This window comes from Chrysemys picta, chromosome 17 (assembly GCF_011386835.1).
Source record: "Chrysemys picta bellii isolate R12L10 chromosome 17, ASM1138683v2, whole genome shotgun sequence".
Lineage (NCBI taxonomy): Eukaryota > Metazoa > Chordata > Testudines > Emydidae > Chrysemys > Chrysemys picta.
The window spans coordinates 20,482,901-20,498,525 of NC_088807.1; the positions used below are offsets into that span (position 1 = coordinate 20,482,901).

The 15,625-nt window shown below is 57.1% G+C and overlaps 1 protein-coding gene across 2 annotated transcripts; it reads left to right on the forward strand.

Annotated features, from left to right (window-relative positions):
- LOC135976184 (uncharacterized) lies at positions 1 to 6,668 on the forward strand. 2 transcript variants are annotated; one of them, XM_065570868.1, is made up of 3 exons: positions 1 to 243; positions 1,519 to 1,808; positions 1,848 to 6,668. In XM_065570868.1, exon 3 carries the CDS (start codon positions 2,444 to 2,446, stop codon positions 5,912 to 5,914), a length of 3,471 nt encoding a protein of 1,156 aa, XP_065426940.1. In that variant the 5' UTR covers positions 1 to 243; positions 1,519 to 1,808; positions 1,848 to 2,443; the 3' UTR covers positions 5,915 to 6,668. The 2 variants fall into 2 exon arrangements, with proteins under 2 accessions (XP_065426940.1, XP_065426939.1); XM_065570867.1 differs by having other exon boundaries at positions 1,519 to 6,668.
- The last annotated feature ends 8,957 nt before the right edge of the window (positions 6,669 to 15,625 follow it).

Below are 15,625 nucleotides of genomic sequence, written 5' to 3' on the forward strand. Positions count from 1 at the left end.
CCCTGTAAGGGGTTAACAAGTCTCCCTGCTCTGCACAGGTAAAGGGAAGGGAGTGGGCACCTGAGCGAAAGAGCCAATGGGAGGCCAGAACTTTTTTAAAACTGAGAAAAAACTTCCCCTTTGTCTGTTCTTGTCTCTGGGCTGGAGGCGGCCGGGCAGGGGGTTCTGCTGGAAGAAGCTTGGCGCCGAATTGGAAAACCGTCAATATCATACCTAGAAACCGCTCATTTGATCCCCGGACATGTGAGTAGATCAAGGACGTTTAGATCCGGTTTATCTCTGTTTATGTCTTTGTGGCGTGTGGACTCCTCTGGGCTAACCCCACGTGCTTTTGTTTTGCTTGTAGCCTTTAAGCTGGACCCCAAGGAAGCTATTCCGGGTGCTTGATCCTTGGAGCTGCTCTTTTAAAATCCAGCACTAGCTTGAATTCCCACATGTATTTTCTTCCTTTTTTTTCTTTAAATAAAATGTACCCTTTTTAAGAACAGGGTTTGGAGTTCTGTGCCTTAAGAGGGTTGTGCACATGTTGGTTAATTAGCTGGTGGCAAAAGTTGATGTCTTTTTTTGTTTTGTTTTGTTTTGTTTCCCCTTTGTGTGTGTGTGTGTGTGTGTGTGTGTGTGTGTGTTAGGGTTACCATATTTTGAGTGTCCAAAAAGAGGACACTCCATGGGGCCCCCAGCCCTGCCCATGCCCCAACTCCACCCCCTCCCCTGCTTCCCGGGAACATTTGATTTGCGGGAAGCCTGAAGCAGGCAGCAGGTAAGCTGGGGGGAGGAGGCGCGGCCCAGTCTGCCCCCCCCCCCAACCAAGCGGCTCCCTCCGGTGGCCGGCCCCGGCCCCAGCGTCTCCAGTCTGGCTTGGCTCGGGCCCTGGGGTGCCGGCCCCGGGCCAGCTCCAGGCCAAGCACCCCTGGGCCAGCACTGCCGGCCCCCCGGCCCGGCCCCGGCGGCCCAGCACCCCCGGCCCAGCACCCAGCGGCGCCAGCCCCTCCCTATTTTCCCGGACGTGTTTGGCTTTTTGGGATTTCCCCCCAGATGGGGATTTGAGGCCTGAAAATCCGGACGTATGGTAACCCGTGTGTGTGTGTGTGTGTGTGTGTGTAAGGGCTTGAGGGTGCCCCACAGGAAGGAATTCCCAAGTGCGCTTCCTGGGTTCTCAAAAGGGTTTTGCACTTGGGTGGTGGCAGCATCTACTCATCCAAGGTCAGAGAGAAGCTGTCACCTTGGGAGTTTAATACAAGCCTGGAGTGGCCAGTGTTACTTTTTAGAGTCCTTGCAGGCCCCACCTTCTGCACTCAAAGTGCCAGAGTGGGGAATCTGCCTTGACATGCTGGCAGAGCGGTGGGATCATTTAAACCTCAGGATTTTAAAAGGACACGTTTTTCCTTTTGGCAGCCTGCAAAGCCAGGGAGGTTTTATTTCTCTTTCTTTTCTTTGTACCTGAGGGGGAACAGGCAAAGGCCTGCAAAGCCAGGGAGCCCAACAAGCAGTTTATTTATTTATTTTTTTCATTTCTAGCTTTGTGGCAACGAAATAACCAGGCTAGAGTAAGGCAGCCTGTGCATGAGGTTGTGGTCCGGCACCAAGACCCTCGAGCAACAAGTCTCCCCAAAGCGGCACGTCAGGGAGAAGACAGGCCCATGACAGAAATGCAGGGAGGGGATGGGGGACCAGAGACTTCCCGAGAAGGAAGGGTCAGCCCTCCCCCACCCGAGATCCAGGTGCCAAGATGGAGGGATGCCCTTAACCCAGACCGAGTTCTGACTGCAGAAGACAGGAATTTCTTCCTACAGATGAAGCGCTTGGAGGTGGAAACGGAGGAGAGAAGAGAGGCGAAGCGCTTGGAGGCAGAAGCGGAGCTGAAGCGCTTGGAGGTGGAAATACAGCTGAAGCGCTTAGAGATGGAAAGGGCTAAGCTGCGTCAACCAGGTAGCCTTAACAGTCCTTCTCCAGGTACCGCTCCCCATTCCAAGAAATTCCCCACATACATAGTAGGCGATGATACTGAGGCCTTCTTAGAAAATTTCGAAAGGACCTGCCTTGGGTACAACATCTCTACCGACCAGTATATGGTGGAGCTGAGGCCGCAGCTCAGTGGACCCTTAGCAGAGGTGGCCGCTGAAATGCCTAAAGAACACATGAACGAGTACGACCTTTTTAAACAAAAGGCCAGAATTAGGATGGGGCTAACACCCGAGCATGCCCGTCAGCAGTTCAGAGCCCTACGGTGGAAACCAGACGTGACATTTTCACAACACGCCTACCTCATTGAAAAAAATTGCGATGCCTGGATATCAGGAACAAGTGTTAAGTCTCTGGAAGATCTGTGTCTCCTACTACAAATGGAGCAGTTCTTGGAGGGTGTTCCTGAGGAAATAGAAAGGTACATCCTAGATGGGAACCCCAAAACTGTAATGGAGGCGGGGAGATTGGAGCCAAATGGATGGAGGTGGCGGAGAAGAAGAAAGCCAGTAGCAGTTGGTGCAGATACCAGAAGGGGCAACCCGAGATGACACCCCACCATCGGGGTCAGCCCAAGGCCCCACCTCGCAGGGAGGAGTCCTCCACACAGCCAAGGAGACCCCAGATGCCCTCTCGTCCCACCATCCCACTCTCCAAACACCCACCTCGCCCCAGCCCACAGTCAGCCGGGCGATGCTTCAAATGTAATGAACTGGGGCATGTGAAGGCCAAGTGCCCCAAGAGCACCAGCCGACTGCAACTTAGCACCCCGGGGTCCCCCCGAGAGTCTTCTTCAGGCCCAGATGTCTCACTAATACCCCCAGAGCGAAGGGAAACTATGAGTGTGGGCGGGAGGAAGCTGACTGCGCGGAGAGACACTGGAGCACAGGTGTCAGGTATCCACCAATCCCTGGTGGACCCCAAATTCCTCGACCTAGCAACCCCACCAGGGTCCGGGGAGCCAGCCCCAAAGGACACCACGGAGCCTGCACCCGCAGCAGCAGCTAAACCAGCGCAAGAAGCTCCACCGGAGCCTGAAATACAACCCAGTGCCCCAGCGGAGAGCGGCTTCCGGTCGACGGAGACACCCCCATCAGCTGCATCGCTTCCAGTGGGACCCAGCCCAAGTCCACCACCCAGCGAGGAACTACTGTCTCCAGCATCCAGGGAGCAGTTCCAGGCCGAGCAGGAAGTGGATCAGAGCCTCAAGGGAGCTTGGATGGTGGCACGGAGCGACCCACCGCCTCTCAATTCTTCGAACAGGTCCAGGTTTGTTGTAGAAGAGGGACTCTTATACAAGGAGACGCTTTCTGGTGGGCACAAGGAGGACTGGCCTCCTCAGAGACAGTTGGTAGTTCCCATTAAGTATCGGGTAAAGCTCTTGAGCTTAGCCCATGATCATCCAAGTGGCCATGCTGGGGTGAACAGAACGAAAGGCCATTTGGGGAAGTTGTTCCACTGGGAGGGAATGGGCAAGGACGTTTCTGCCTATGTGCGGTCTTGTGAGGTGTGCCAGAGGGTGGGAAAACCCCAAGACCAGGTCAAGGCCCCTCTCCAGCCACTCCCCATAATTGAGGTCCCATTTCAGCAAGTAGCCGTGGATATTCTGGGTCCTTTCCCTAAGAAGACACCCAGAGGAAAGCAGTATGTACTGACTGTCATGGATTTTGCCACCCGATGGCCGGAAGCAGTAGCTCTAAGCAACACCAGGGCTAAAAGCGTGAGCCAGGCATTGGCAGACATTTTTGCCAGGGTAGGTTGGCCCTCAGAGATCCTTACGGATTCGGGAGCTAACTTCCTGGCAGGGACCATGAAAAGCCTTTGGGAAGCTCATGGGGTGAACCACTTGGTGGCCACCCCTTACCACCATCAAACGAATGGCCTGGTGGAGAAGTTTAATGGGACTTTGGAGGCCATGGTACATAAATTCGTGAATGAACACTCCAATGACTGGGACCTAGTGTTGCAGCAGTTGCTCTTCGTCTACAGGGCTGTACCACATCCCAGTTTGGGCTTTTCACCCTTTGAACTCATTTATGGTCATGAAGTTACGGGGCCATTACAGTTGGTGAAGCAGCAATGGGAGGGGGTTACATCTTCTCCAGGAACTAACATTTTGGACTTTGTAACCAACCTGCAAAACACCGTCAAGGACTTTCTAGCCCTTGCTCGAGAAAACCTACAGGATGCTCAACAAGAGCGAAAGGCCTGGTATGATAAACACGCCAGAGAGCGGTCCTTCAGAGTAGGTGACCAAGTCATGGTCCTGAAAGCGCTCCAGGCCACTAAGATGGAAGCGTCGTGGGAGGGGCCATTTATGGTCCGAGAGCGCCTGGGAGCTGTTAATTACCTCCTAGCATTCCCAGACCCTACCCTAAAACCTAAAGTATACCATGTTAATTCTCTAAAGCCCTTTTGTTCCCGAGAATTCAAGGTTATCCGCTTTACAGCCCAGCAGAGGGACGACACTGAGTGGCCTGAAGAAGTTTATTATGAAGGAAAAAGCAAAGGTGGCGTGGAAGAGGTGAGCTTCTCCATCGCCCTTGGGCGTAAGCAGCGACAGGAAATCCAGGAGCTGTGCACCAGCTTCGCGACAATGTTTTCAGCCACCCCAGGACGGACCGAACAGGCGTGCCGCTCCATTGACACGGGTGATGCTCACCCAATTAGAGCCCAACCCTACGAGATGACTCCGCAAGCCAAAACTGTGATCGAGAGGGAGATCCAGGACATGTTACAGATGGGTGTAATCCGCCCCTCTGAGAGTGCATGGGCCTCTCCAGTGTTTCTGGTTCCCAAACCAGATGGGGAAATCCGCTTTTGTGTGGACTACCGTAAGCTAAATGCTGTAACGTGCCCACAGAACTATCCAATACCACGCACAGATGAGCTCTTGGAGAAACTGGGACGTGCCCAGTTCATCTCCACCTTAGACTTAACTAAGGGGTACTGGCAAGTGCCGCTCGATGACCCAGCCAAGGAAAGGTCAGCCTTCATCACCCATGTCGGGCTGTATGAATTTAATGTGCTCCCTTTTGGACTGCGAAATGCGCCTGCCATCTTCCAGAGATTGGTCAATAACCTTCTGGATGGATTTGGGGAATTTGCAGTCGCCTACCTCAACAATGTGGCCATATTCTCAGATTCATGGGCAGAACACCTGGGACACCTCCAAGCTGTCTTCCAGCGCATAAGGGAGGCAGGATTAACCGTTCAGGCCAAAAAGTGTCAAATAGGTCTAAACAGGGTAACGTACCTTGGACACCAGGTGGGTCAAGGAACTATCAACCCCCTACAGGCTAAGGTAAATGCTATCCAAAATTGGCCTGTCCCTAAGTCAAAGAAGCAGGTCCAATCCTTCTTGGGCTTGGCCGGGTATTACCGACGATTTGTACCACACTACAGCCAAATTGCCACCCCACTGACCGACCTGACCAGGAAAAACCAGCCAAATGAAGTTCAGTGGACTGAGAAGTGTCAGAGAGCCTTTAACCAACTTAAGGCGGCCCTTATGTCTGACCCTGTATTGAGGGCCCCAGACTTCGACCAACCGTTTGTCGTAAGCACAGATGCGTCCGAGCGTGGTATAGGAGCAGTTTTAATGCAGGAAGGACCAGATCAACAATTCCATCCTGTCGTGTTCCTCAGCAAAAAACTTTCTGAGAGGGAAAGCCACTGGTCAGTCTTGGAGAAAGAATGTTACGCCGTTGTGTATGCCCTGGAGAAGCTACGGCCATACCTTTGGGGACAGCGTTTCCACCTGCAGACTGACCATGCTGCACTGAAGTGGCTTCACACAGTCAGAGAGACCAACCTAAAACGTCTTTGGTGGAGTTTAGCTCTTGAAGATTGTGATTTTGAAATACTCGAACGAAGTGGCCGATGCACTCTCCCGGGAAGGTTTCCCAGAATCAGCCAGGTGAAAATGTCCCTGTATTCGAAGTCATTGTAGTCCTTGAAATGTGGAAATACTGTTTAGTTCTTCATGTAATTATTAGTGAAATTAGAGGTGCATGTATCTTATTAACTCTGTTTCCTAAACCTCCAGGAAGAAATTCCAGCTGGTGTGGACCCGACCTGAACCAGGCTGGCCAGCACCGTCTGTGATTTTGGGGGGGCGTGTGATAAATGAAGTGGGGGAGGGTACCTCCCTTTTGTGCACAGCCAGTAGCTATAAAATCCCTCTTAGTAGCTGCTCTCTCATTCCTCTACCTGTAAAGGGTTAAAAGTCTCCCCGCTCTACACAGGTAACAGGAAGTGAGTGGGCACCTGGCCAAAAGAGCCAATGGGAGGCCAGAGCTTCTTTAAATTGAGAGAAAACTTCCCCTTTGTCTGTCTGTAGTTGCTCTCCGGGGAGAGGCAGACAGGGCAGAGCGATGCTGTAAGAAGTTGGGGACAAGCATGAAAAATCATCAGCATCATACCTAGAAACTACTCATTTGAAAACCCAGACATGTAAGTAGATCAGGAAATGTCTAGGAAGACGCAATTAGGTTTATCTCTGTTTATTTCTTTCTGGCTTGTGGGTTCCTCTGGGCTAACCCCAGTTGCTTTTGTCTTGCTTGTAACCTTTAAACTGGACCCCAAGAAAGCTAGTCTGGGTGCTTAATCCTTGGAATTACTCTCTGAAAATCTAGCAATAGCCTGAGTTCCCAGATGTATTTTCTTTCTTTTTAAAAAAATAAACTTTACCCTTTTTAAGAACAGGGCTTGGATTTCTGTGTCTTAAGAGGTTTGTGCGCATGTTTTTTAGTTAGCTGGTGGCAACAGCTGATTTATTTTCCTTTCTCCGCTCGTCCCCGGAGGGTGGGTGAAAGGACTTGAGGGTGCCCCACAGGAAGGAATTACCAAGTGCGCTTCCTGGGCTCTCAAATGGGTTCTGCACTTGGGTGGTGGCAGCATCTACTCATCCAAGGTCAGAGAGAAGCTGTAACCTTGGGAGTTTAATACAAGCCTGGAGTGACCAGTATTCATTTTTAGAGTCCTTGAGGGGCCCCCACCCTCTGCACTCGGAGTGACAGAGTGAGGAGTGAGCCTAGACAGGGGGGCTGAGGGTGAGTTTGAGGGGAAGGTTCGGGGGTGAGTTTGGGGGGGATGTTAGTTTGAGGGGGAGGTTTGGGGTGAGGTTGGGGGACTGGAGGTGAGTTTGGGGGGAAGGTTTGGGGGGCTGGGGGTGAGTTTGAGGGGGGAGATTTGGGGGTGAGTTTGAGGGGAAGGTTCAGGGGGTGAGGTTGGGGGGGATGTTAGTTTGAGGGGGAGGTTTGGGGTGAGGTTGGGGGACTGGAGGTGAGTTTGGGGGGAAGGTTTGGGGGGCTGGGGGTGAGTTTGAGGGGGGAGATTTGGGGGTGAGTTTGAGGGGAAGGTTCAGGGGGTGAGGTTGGGGGGGATGTTAGTTTGAGGGGGAGGTTTGGGGTGAGGTTGGACTGGAGGTGAGTTTGGGAGGGAAGGTTTGGGGGCCTGGGGGTGAGTTTGAGGGGAAGGTTCAGGGGGTGAGGTTGGTGGGCTGGAGGTGAGTTTGGGGGGAAGGTTTGTTGTACTGCCCAGGATCTTTTCAGGGGAAATAAGACAAAACGCCACATTTATTAGTAATACATGTATTCATTAACACTGTATCATATGCATATAATATATTACACTTACACTCACACACACACACACAAACACACTCTGTCTTGTTGTTACCAATTAGTTGCTCCCCTTAATTTCACTGGCCAGGTGAGTTAGATGGGGGAGGGGGTGGAGCCGGGCTTCTGCCGATCCGGATCGATGCTCCCATGTTGACAAGACGAGACCCGGGGTCCTCTGCAAGACACCTCACTTTTACAGCAGCTTTCCTCTTATGCAAGTCTACACCAGATTCAAACTCTGTGTCTGTGTCCGTTGGTCCTTTGTGCTGCTTTCTTTTGAGTGTTGTCCCAATGCTGCAAAGAGGGTGTTTCCAAAAGAAGGTGCTGGCTTCTAACCCCCGACGTATGTCTGCTTGTTTTTAATGAACCCACTTGACACTTTATTGTCCTTGGGTCTGGCTCCCAGCCCCTCTCCAACAGTTGAGGCTGTCTGGAGGTGCTGCCTTCCATGCCTTGCTCATCCACACCTCATTCATTCAAGAGGGCAATTGATTAAGAGTTGGGGGGGGCGGGGGAGAGAGCTCTTGTTCTACTGCTAGCAAAAAGAAATGTTTCTTCTATCTTATTCTATCCTTAGGGGCTATAATATTATACCAAGGGCAATGCAAAGTTTCTAAATGAGGCTTTGATACAAAGTCCCATGAAAACAGAGGTCACATGTGGGTAGACCCACCCCAAGGTTATATGAAGAGGCACAATGTAAAGTCATATGAAAATTATCAGAGATTTATCTACAGGTTCAGGGGGTGAGGTGAGGTTGGTGGGCTGGGGGTGAGTTTGGGGGGAGATTTGGGTGAGTTTGAGGGGAAAGTTTGAGGGGTGAGTTTGAGGGGAAGGGTTGGGGGTGAGTTTGAGAGCAAGGTTCTGGGGGTGAGTTTGGGGGGAAGGTTCAGGGGCTGAGTTTGAGGCGAAGGTTGGGGGGGAGATTTGGGTGAGTTTGAGGGGAAGGTTTGGGGTGAAGTGGGGGGGCTGGGGGAGGTTCAGGGGAAGTTTGGGGGTTCTGTCTGACTTTGGGGTGTTGCTATAGCTGGTGTGGCTCACATTTAGGGGGTCACATCCCAGGGGGTCACCCTGCTTTGGACCCGCTTGGGTGGAGTGTGGGGGGTCTCTGGCCCTGATTTCAACCCCAGCTGGGGCTGACCCCCTGGCCTAGCTGGGGCTCGGTGTTACCGTTTTTTGGGGGGGGAGTGGGGGGCAGCTCCTCCATTCACTCTGTTCCCTGTCCCCTCCCCTCCCCTCCCCGAGGCTGATGGCGACTGTCCCTGTCCCCCCAACCCCCAGCTGACTGTAGCTACAGCCGCCTGGTGGGAGACCAGCGCAGGACACCGCGCCGAGGGTGATGGATGGACTCATCGCGTGGGCGACACTACAGCTGGCATCGCTCCCCCCCTCCCGTGTCGAGCCACCCACCCAGCTGATGCCATTACTGGGGGGGCAATGGGCCAGCAGGGGGCGCTCTCCCCCAGCAGCCAGCGCTGGCCCCAATGCCTCAGCTCGCCGCTGGGGGGGGGGTGTCATTTCTCTCTCTAACGCCCCCCAGACACTGCCCCCCGCTGGCAGGTGGTACAGTTGCCATGACGCCCATCCGTCCCCGTCAGTACTAATGGCCCCCCCCCAGGGCCCCATCCCTCTCCGTTCCTTGTCTTCCTTTCTGCACTTTGTCACTCCCCTGATCCCCTGTCCCCCTTCCCCAGGGAAGCCACACGTCCCCCTGAACCTCCCCCCCCCTCGGCCCTCCTCACTTCAGCTCTCACGTGGGGGGGGGGCAACAGGGTCTTGTTTATTCCTCAGGGACCAGCCCGAGAGACGGAGCTGATAATTACAGGCCTGTCACTGCCGGCTGTGCTGGCGTCAGCCGCGGATCCGGGGCGCGGACACGGGGGGGAAGGGGAGAGAGATGAATGAGGGAACGAGAAAGAAGGAAAAACAACACATGAATGAGTCCTGGGGGCCCAGGTGGGAGCCAGCGCCCCCTAGAGGGGACAGGCCCCCGGCCCCATTCCCTGCCCCCCTGAGCCAGCCACTCCCTGCCCTGGGGCCAGATGGGAGCCAGCGACCCCTAGAGGAGACAAGCCCCGGGCCCCATTTCCACCCCGGGGAAGGTGACTGGGTCTGCGGGGGCTGTAGGACAGAGGCTGAGCAGAGGAGGAACAGGGCAGGAAGGAAAGGAGAGATCCCCTGCACCCCACCCCAGAGGTGGCTGCATCTCAGTGCTCGGGGGGGGGGGGGGCACGTCTCCTCCTCCTCCTCCCGGCTTCGCAGCACAGATTTGTTTGTTTGTTCATTGTTATAAATAAACCCTGTTAATTAGGATTCTCGCCGCGTGAGGCCGCGGCTCCTGTCAGGCCGCCTGCGATCCCGTCCCTGGGGGGGGGAGCTGATAAGGGGAGGCAGACTTGGGGGGGGGCACCCTGGTGCTGAGCCAGCGGCGGAGGTGGGGGGAAACGGTGGAAGGAACAGGTGTCATCTGAACCCATGGAGGCTGTAGAGGGACTGGGGGGAGTGTAGGTGGGTTGGGGATACCCCAGCATGGTGCTAGGGGGTGCTGTGCTATGGGGAGCAGGGGGAGCCTTCCTCTGGTGGTCAGTGCTGGCCCCATTGAGGTGCTAGGGGGCGCTGTGGTGCGGGGAGCGGGGCAGGCGGGTTCGTAGGGGGCACTGTGATGCAGGGAGCGGGGCAGGTGAGTCTTTAGGGGGCGCTGTGGTGCAGGGAGCAGGTTGGGGGGCTCTCCCCTGGCGGTCAGTGCTGGCCCCATTGAGGTGCTAGGGGTGCGGGGAGCAGGGCAGGCACGTCCGTAGGGGCGCTGTGGTGTGGGGAGTGGGGCAGGTGGGTCAGTAGTGGGCGCTGTGGGCGGGCACCAGGTTGGGGGGCTCTCCCCTGGCGGTCAGTGCTGGCCCCATTGAGGTGCTAGGGGGCGCTGTGGTGCGGGGAGCGGGGCAGGTGAGTCTTTAGGGGGCACTGTGGTGCAGGGAGCAGGTCGGGGGGCTCTCCCCTGGCAATCAGTGCTGGCCCCATTGAGGCGCTAGGGGGGTGCGGGGAGCAGGGCAGGCACGTCCGTAGGGGCGCTGTGGTGTGGGGAGTGGGGCAGGTGGGTCAGTAGTGTCAGTAGTGGGCGCTGTGGGGCGGGGACCAGGTTGGGGGGCTCTCCCCTGGCTGTCAGCACTTGGCTGGGCCCTAGATGGCGTGTGGCGAGGTGGGGGGGGGCGCTGCGCTCGTTACCCAACTAAACGATAGTTCACCTCCGGCGAGGAGGCCGCGCATACTAACGCGCCTCGGTCATGGTAAATGCCGGCCTAAATTATTCATCGGGCGGCTTCCCTCGGGGGCGCGTGATGGATGGATGCCGGGGGCGGGGGGGGGGGGGGGGGGTGAGCTGCTGGATTTTGCCTCCTGTGCAGAAAAGGCTCGGGAGGGGCAACGTCAACCCCGCCGTTCTAGATCAGCGGAAGCCAGATCTGCCCCCCCTGTGCTGGCGGGGGGAGGAGGAGAAACCAGCCCCTTCGGTCTAGACCTGGGGGAAAGACCCTGCCCCTAAGTTCTTGATCAAGTGAGAGGGAGGCAAAGCAGCCCTGATGGTTTAGATCCGTGGATGAGGGGAGCCTGGTGGTATCTAGATCCCCCAAAGGGAAAAGCCACCTGTGAGTTCTAGAACCGTGTGTGAGGGAACCCCTTGGGCTCTAGAGCCAAAGAGGGGGAACCCTACCCTGTAGTTCTAGAGCCAGGGGTGAGGGAACGCCTCGAGTTCTAGACCCTGAGGGGGGAGAATCTGCCCGGAAGTTCCCGCTCCAAGGAGGGGCGAAGCTGCCTGCGTGTCTAGATCTCCGGGTGAAGGAAAGGGCCCCAAAGTTCTAGATCCCAACAGCGGGCGAATCTGCTGTTAGGTTCTAGATTACGGGAGGGGAAAGCTGCCTGCTGTTCTAGACCCCAGGAAGGGAGACGCTACCCTGAGGTTCTAGATCTTGGGGGTGTGTATGGCTTGACTGGCCCGACGCCTTACTCCAGCCCCAGGTCAGAGCCGTGCGATTCAGGTTGCAGAGCGCCTGAGTCCTGGGGAAACCCTGGCACCAGAGCCCGGGAGCCCACGCCGAGGGGCCCAGCGCTAGGAAGCTGGCAGGGCTGGGGAAACCCCCAAGCGTCTAGAAGCTAAACCTACATAGGTCCCATGTTCAGACCTGACCTGCTGAGCTAAAGGAGAATCTCCCTCAGCCGGGTCAGTACAGGGGCTCTGACACAGAACGGGCAGCGCACACCCACAGAGCGGGGCCACTCCCCTGCAGCAGAGGATGGTTCGCGTGCACACACACACTCACTCTCTCTCTCTCAGAGCTTCTGGACACTGGATGAAACTCCCAGGGTGCGGCAGCCGGCCCGATCCCCCGCCCCTCCCCTGCCGCCCTCCGTATCTCCACATTACCACAACCCAGCCCAGCCCAGCCCATCTGTACCACACGGCTGGGCGCTGAGCCAGGCCCCCGCAGTGACAGGGACCTTGGGGCCTCATGCGGAACCGGGCGGCTGAGGCGCTGTGACAGCTGAGGTCACAAAGGACGTGAACGGACGAGAAAACAACTGAACAACTCAGGGACCCCTCGCCCGGCACAGACGCAGCCACCTCTGGGGTGGGGCGCAGGGGCTGGGTATACAGGGACTCCTCGCCTGGCACTGGGATGCGGCCCCTCTGGGGTGGGGTGCGGGGGCTGGGTTTACGGGGACCCCTTGCTCGGTGCTGGGATGCGGCCCCTCTGGGGTGGAACATGGCAGCTATTTAACACCCAGGTGTATTTGAAGACAGTGCTGGACGGGGGATCGTGTGGCCTGGGTTCTGTCCCCCCTCTGGGAGGGGTGTAGGGTCCAGGGGTTAGCACAGGAGTGTGGGGGCCTGGAAGCCAGGACTCCTGGGTTCTCTCCCCAGCTGCAGTGACTGGGGCATGGAGCAGCAGGTGACTGAGTGTGTGTGTGTGAGACACACACACACCCCCCGCGCCCCCTTCCTCCTGATTCCTTCACACTCCTCCTCTCCCCTCAGGTTCGAGGCTCCAAGCTAAAGAATTTTCCAGCTAAGCTAATTAAAATCCCAGACAGGCGCCCCCCCCCCCCCCAGCTCTCAGCCCTCCCCCCCCAATCCCCCGGGAACTAAATCCTGTGTCCCGGAGCCGAGCATTTAGCGTGGAAATAATTACAGAGCTAACACAGGCGTCTAGGGGATGGAGCCCAGCAAGGGTGGGGAGAGAACAGAGACATGCCACACACGGCGACACACAGAAACATGCCAAGACACACAGAGACATGCTACACATGCCGAGACTCATGGTGACACGCAGACACACGCTACACAAGCCGAGACACATGGTGACACGCAGACACACTACACACGCCGAGACACATGGTGACAAGCAGACATGTTACACGTGCCAAGACACACACAGACACATGAAGACACATGCAGAGCCACACAATTACATGCAGACACACACTACACACACTGAGACACACGGTGAAGTGCAGACACACGCCGAGACACAGGGTAACATGCATACATATGCTACATACACAGAGACAGACGATGACACACAGACAAGTTACACATGCTGAGATACATGGTGACACACAGACACACACTACACATGCCAAGACACATGGTGATACGCAGACACATGCTACACACACCCAGACACACAGTGACACACAGACGCCACACATGCTGAGACACGCGGTGCCACACAGACACCACACATTCTGAGACACACAGTGACACACACAGACACACTATACATGATGAGACACGGTGACACACAGGCACATGCGACACATGCCAAGACACACGGTGACACGCAGACATGCCACACACGCCGAGACACACAGTGACTGGCAGACACACACTACCCACGCCGAGACACACTATACAAGCTCAGATGCACAGGGCACATGGTGAGACACACGCCAACACACAGACGCACGCTACACATCTGCCACATGCTACACATGCTGAGACATGCACACACTACACACGCCAAGACACACATAGACACGTCTCAATCAAAGGCCCGGGGCCTTTCCCCTCTAGGGGGCACCAGCTACCACTATACCCTGGGGATGAGGGGGGGCCCAGGCCCTGGGGCAGCCAGCCAGGCTCTCCGAGGTGTGTTGGGGGAGGGATGAGGAGGCCGGGCCGGGAAAGGGGGATGGGAACAGAGGGGAAGGGAGGGGAGAAGAGGTAGAAAGAGGGTCCCTCCCTGCACATCTTCCCTCCCAGAGATCCCGGCTGCCCCAGCCCCGGCCTCACCCAGCGGGGGGCACTGTGGGGACTGGGGCAGGGGGCAGCAGCTGTGTGTGTGGGGGGAGACGAGCTCATTAAATCCTGGGGCAAGTTGAGAGAAGGAGGAAGAGGGGAGTGGGGGCTAGAGGTTAGAGTGGAGGGGGCAGAGGAGCCAGGACTCCTGGGTTTTCTCCCGGGCTCTGGGAGGGGAGTGGGGGCTGGGAGCCAGGACTCCTGGGTTCTATTCCCATTATTTTAGTCCCTCCCCGCACTCATCTGTGCCTCATTTTCCCCAGTCGGTGCCCACAGCGGGCGAAGGCCGCGCGCTGTAAGCACCTCGGTGGGGAGAAGCAGGAGACGGAGCGTGAAGAGCCGCGTGGGCAGCGAGCCAGGGACGTGTCAGTGCGGCCCCCCCGGGAGCGTCCCTGTGCTAGGGCCCGGCCATGTTCCCAGCTGCACCATGGCCCACATGCCGGGGGGGTACACAGCTCCCCCCCAAAATCTGGCACCCTCCAACACAGCCACAGGGACTATTTGCTGAGGTGGAAGGAGACCGCTGTGGTGGGGTTCCCTGGCGGGGGGGGTCTCGCTGGGAAGTTGGGGGGACCCCTGGTGCTGTTTTCTGGGAAGGGGGATCTCGCTGGTGGGGGCTGGGGGGAACCATAGTGCTGTTCTCTGGGGAGGGGTGTCTCGCTGGTGGGGGCTGGGGGGAACCATAGTGCTGTTCTCTGGGGAGGGGTGTCTCGCTGGTGGGGGCTGGGGGGAACCATAGTGCTGTTCTCTGGGGGGGATCTCGCTGGTGGGGGCTGGGGGGAACCATAGTGCTGTTCTCTGGGGGGGGATCTCACTGGTGGGGGCTGGGGAGAACCATAGTGCTGTTCTCTGGGGGGGGGGGGGAATCTCGCTGGTGGGGGCGGGGGAGAACCATAGTGCTGTTCCCTGGGGGGGGATCTCACTGGTGGGGGCTGTGGGGAACCATAGTGCTGTTCCCTGGGGGGGGGGATCTCGCTGGGAGGGTCGGGGGGGGGGGGGATTCCTGGCCTAGCCCTGGCTGGTCTCAGCGGCTCTAATGAGGCGGGTGTGATATTTGCACTCGCGGCTGGTGTGAAGATAAACACACGCGGCGTGGGGCCGGCTGCCAGCCTGCCTGAACAGATGGTATTTACCATCAGCCAAGGGGGTTTGGGGGGGTGTATGTGGGGGGGTGAGGCTCCAACTCTGAGCTCTGGGGCAGGGGATGGAGCCAAGCTAGGGAATTACCTGAGGGAGATGACGCTGAGCCCCCCACCCTCCCTCCCCCCAAAGCAGGGTGCCCCTCACTCCCAATCGCAGCCCCCTGCTAGCCCAGCCATGGGATCTCCCAGGGAACATGGGGGGGGGCAGCCCCATAGGGTGCTCTTTGCCCCTATAGGGGGTGTGGGAGGGGTATAGGAACAATGGGGGGTCACACGGGAGGGGGGGAGTTCAGGTGGGCGGCTGTAGCCTGTGTGGGTACGTGGCTGTCCGGATGGAGGCTGCTGGGCCTTGACGTACCATCGGCTAGCACCCGCTCCAGATACAGCAGGGTGCGCTACAAGCCCTGCCTCAGTTTCTCTTTGGCCTGCTGCAGCCCGAGCAGTGACTCGACCCACCGACGAAGCCTTTCACCCCTTGCAGGGTAACGATGCCCTTGGGTGGCGGCCGACACAAACAAGAACCGACTGATCCTTCAGCCCAGCTGGGCTCTGCACCCGCCTCCTTCGATGGGACAGGGTCAGTCCCCTCACCTCAGCTCTAGGGC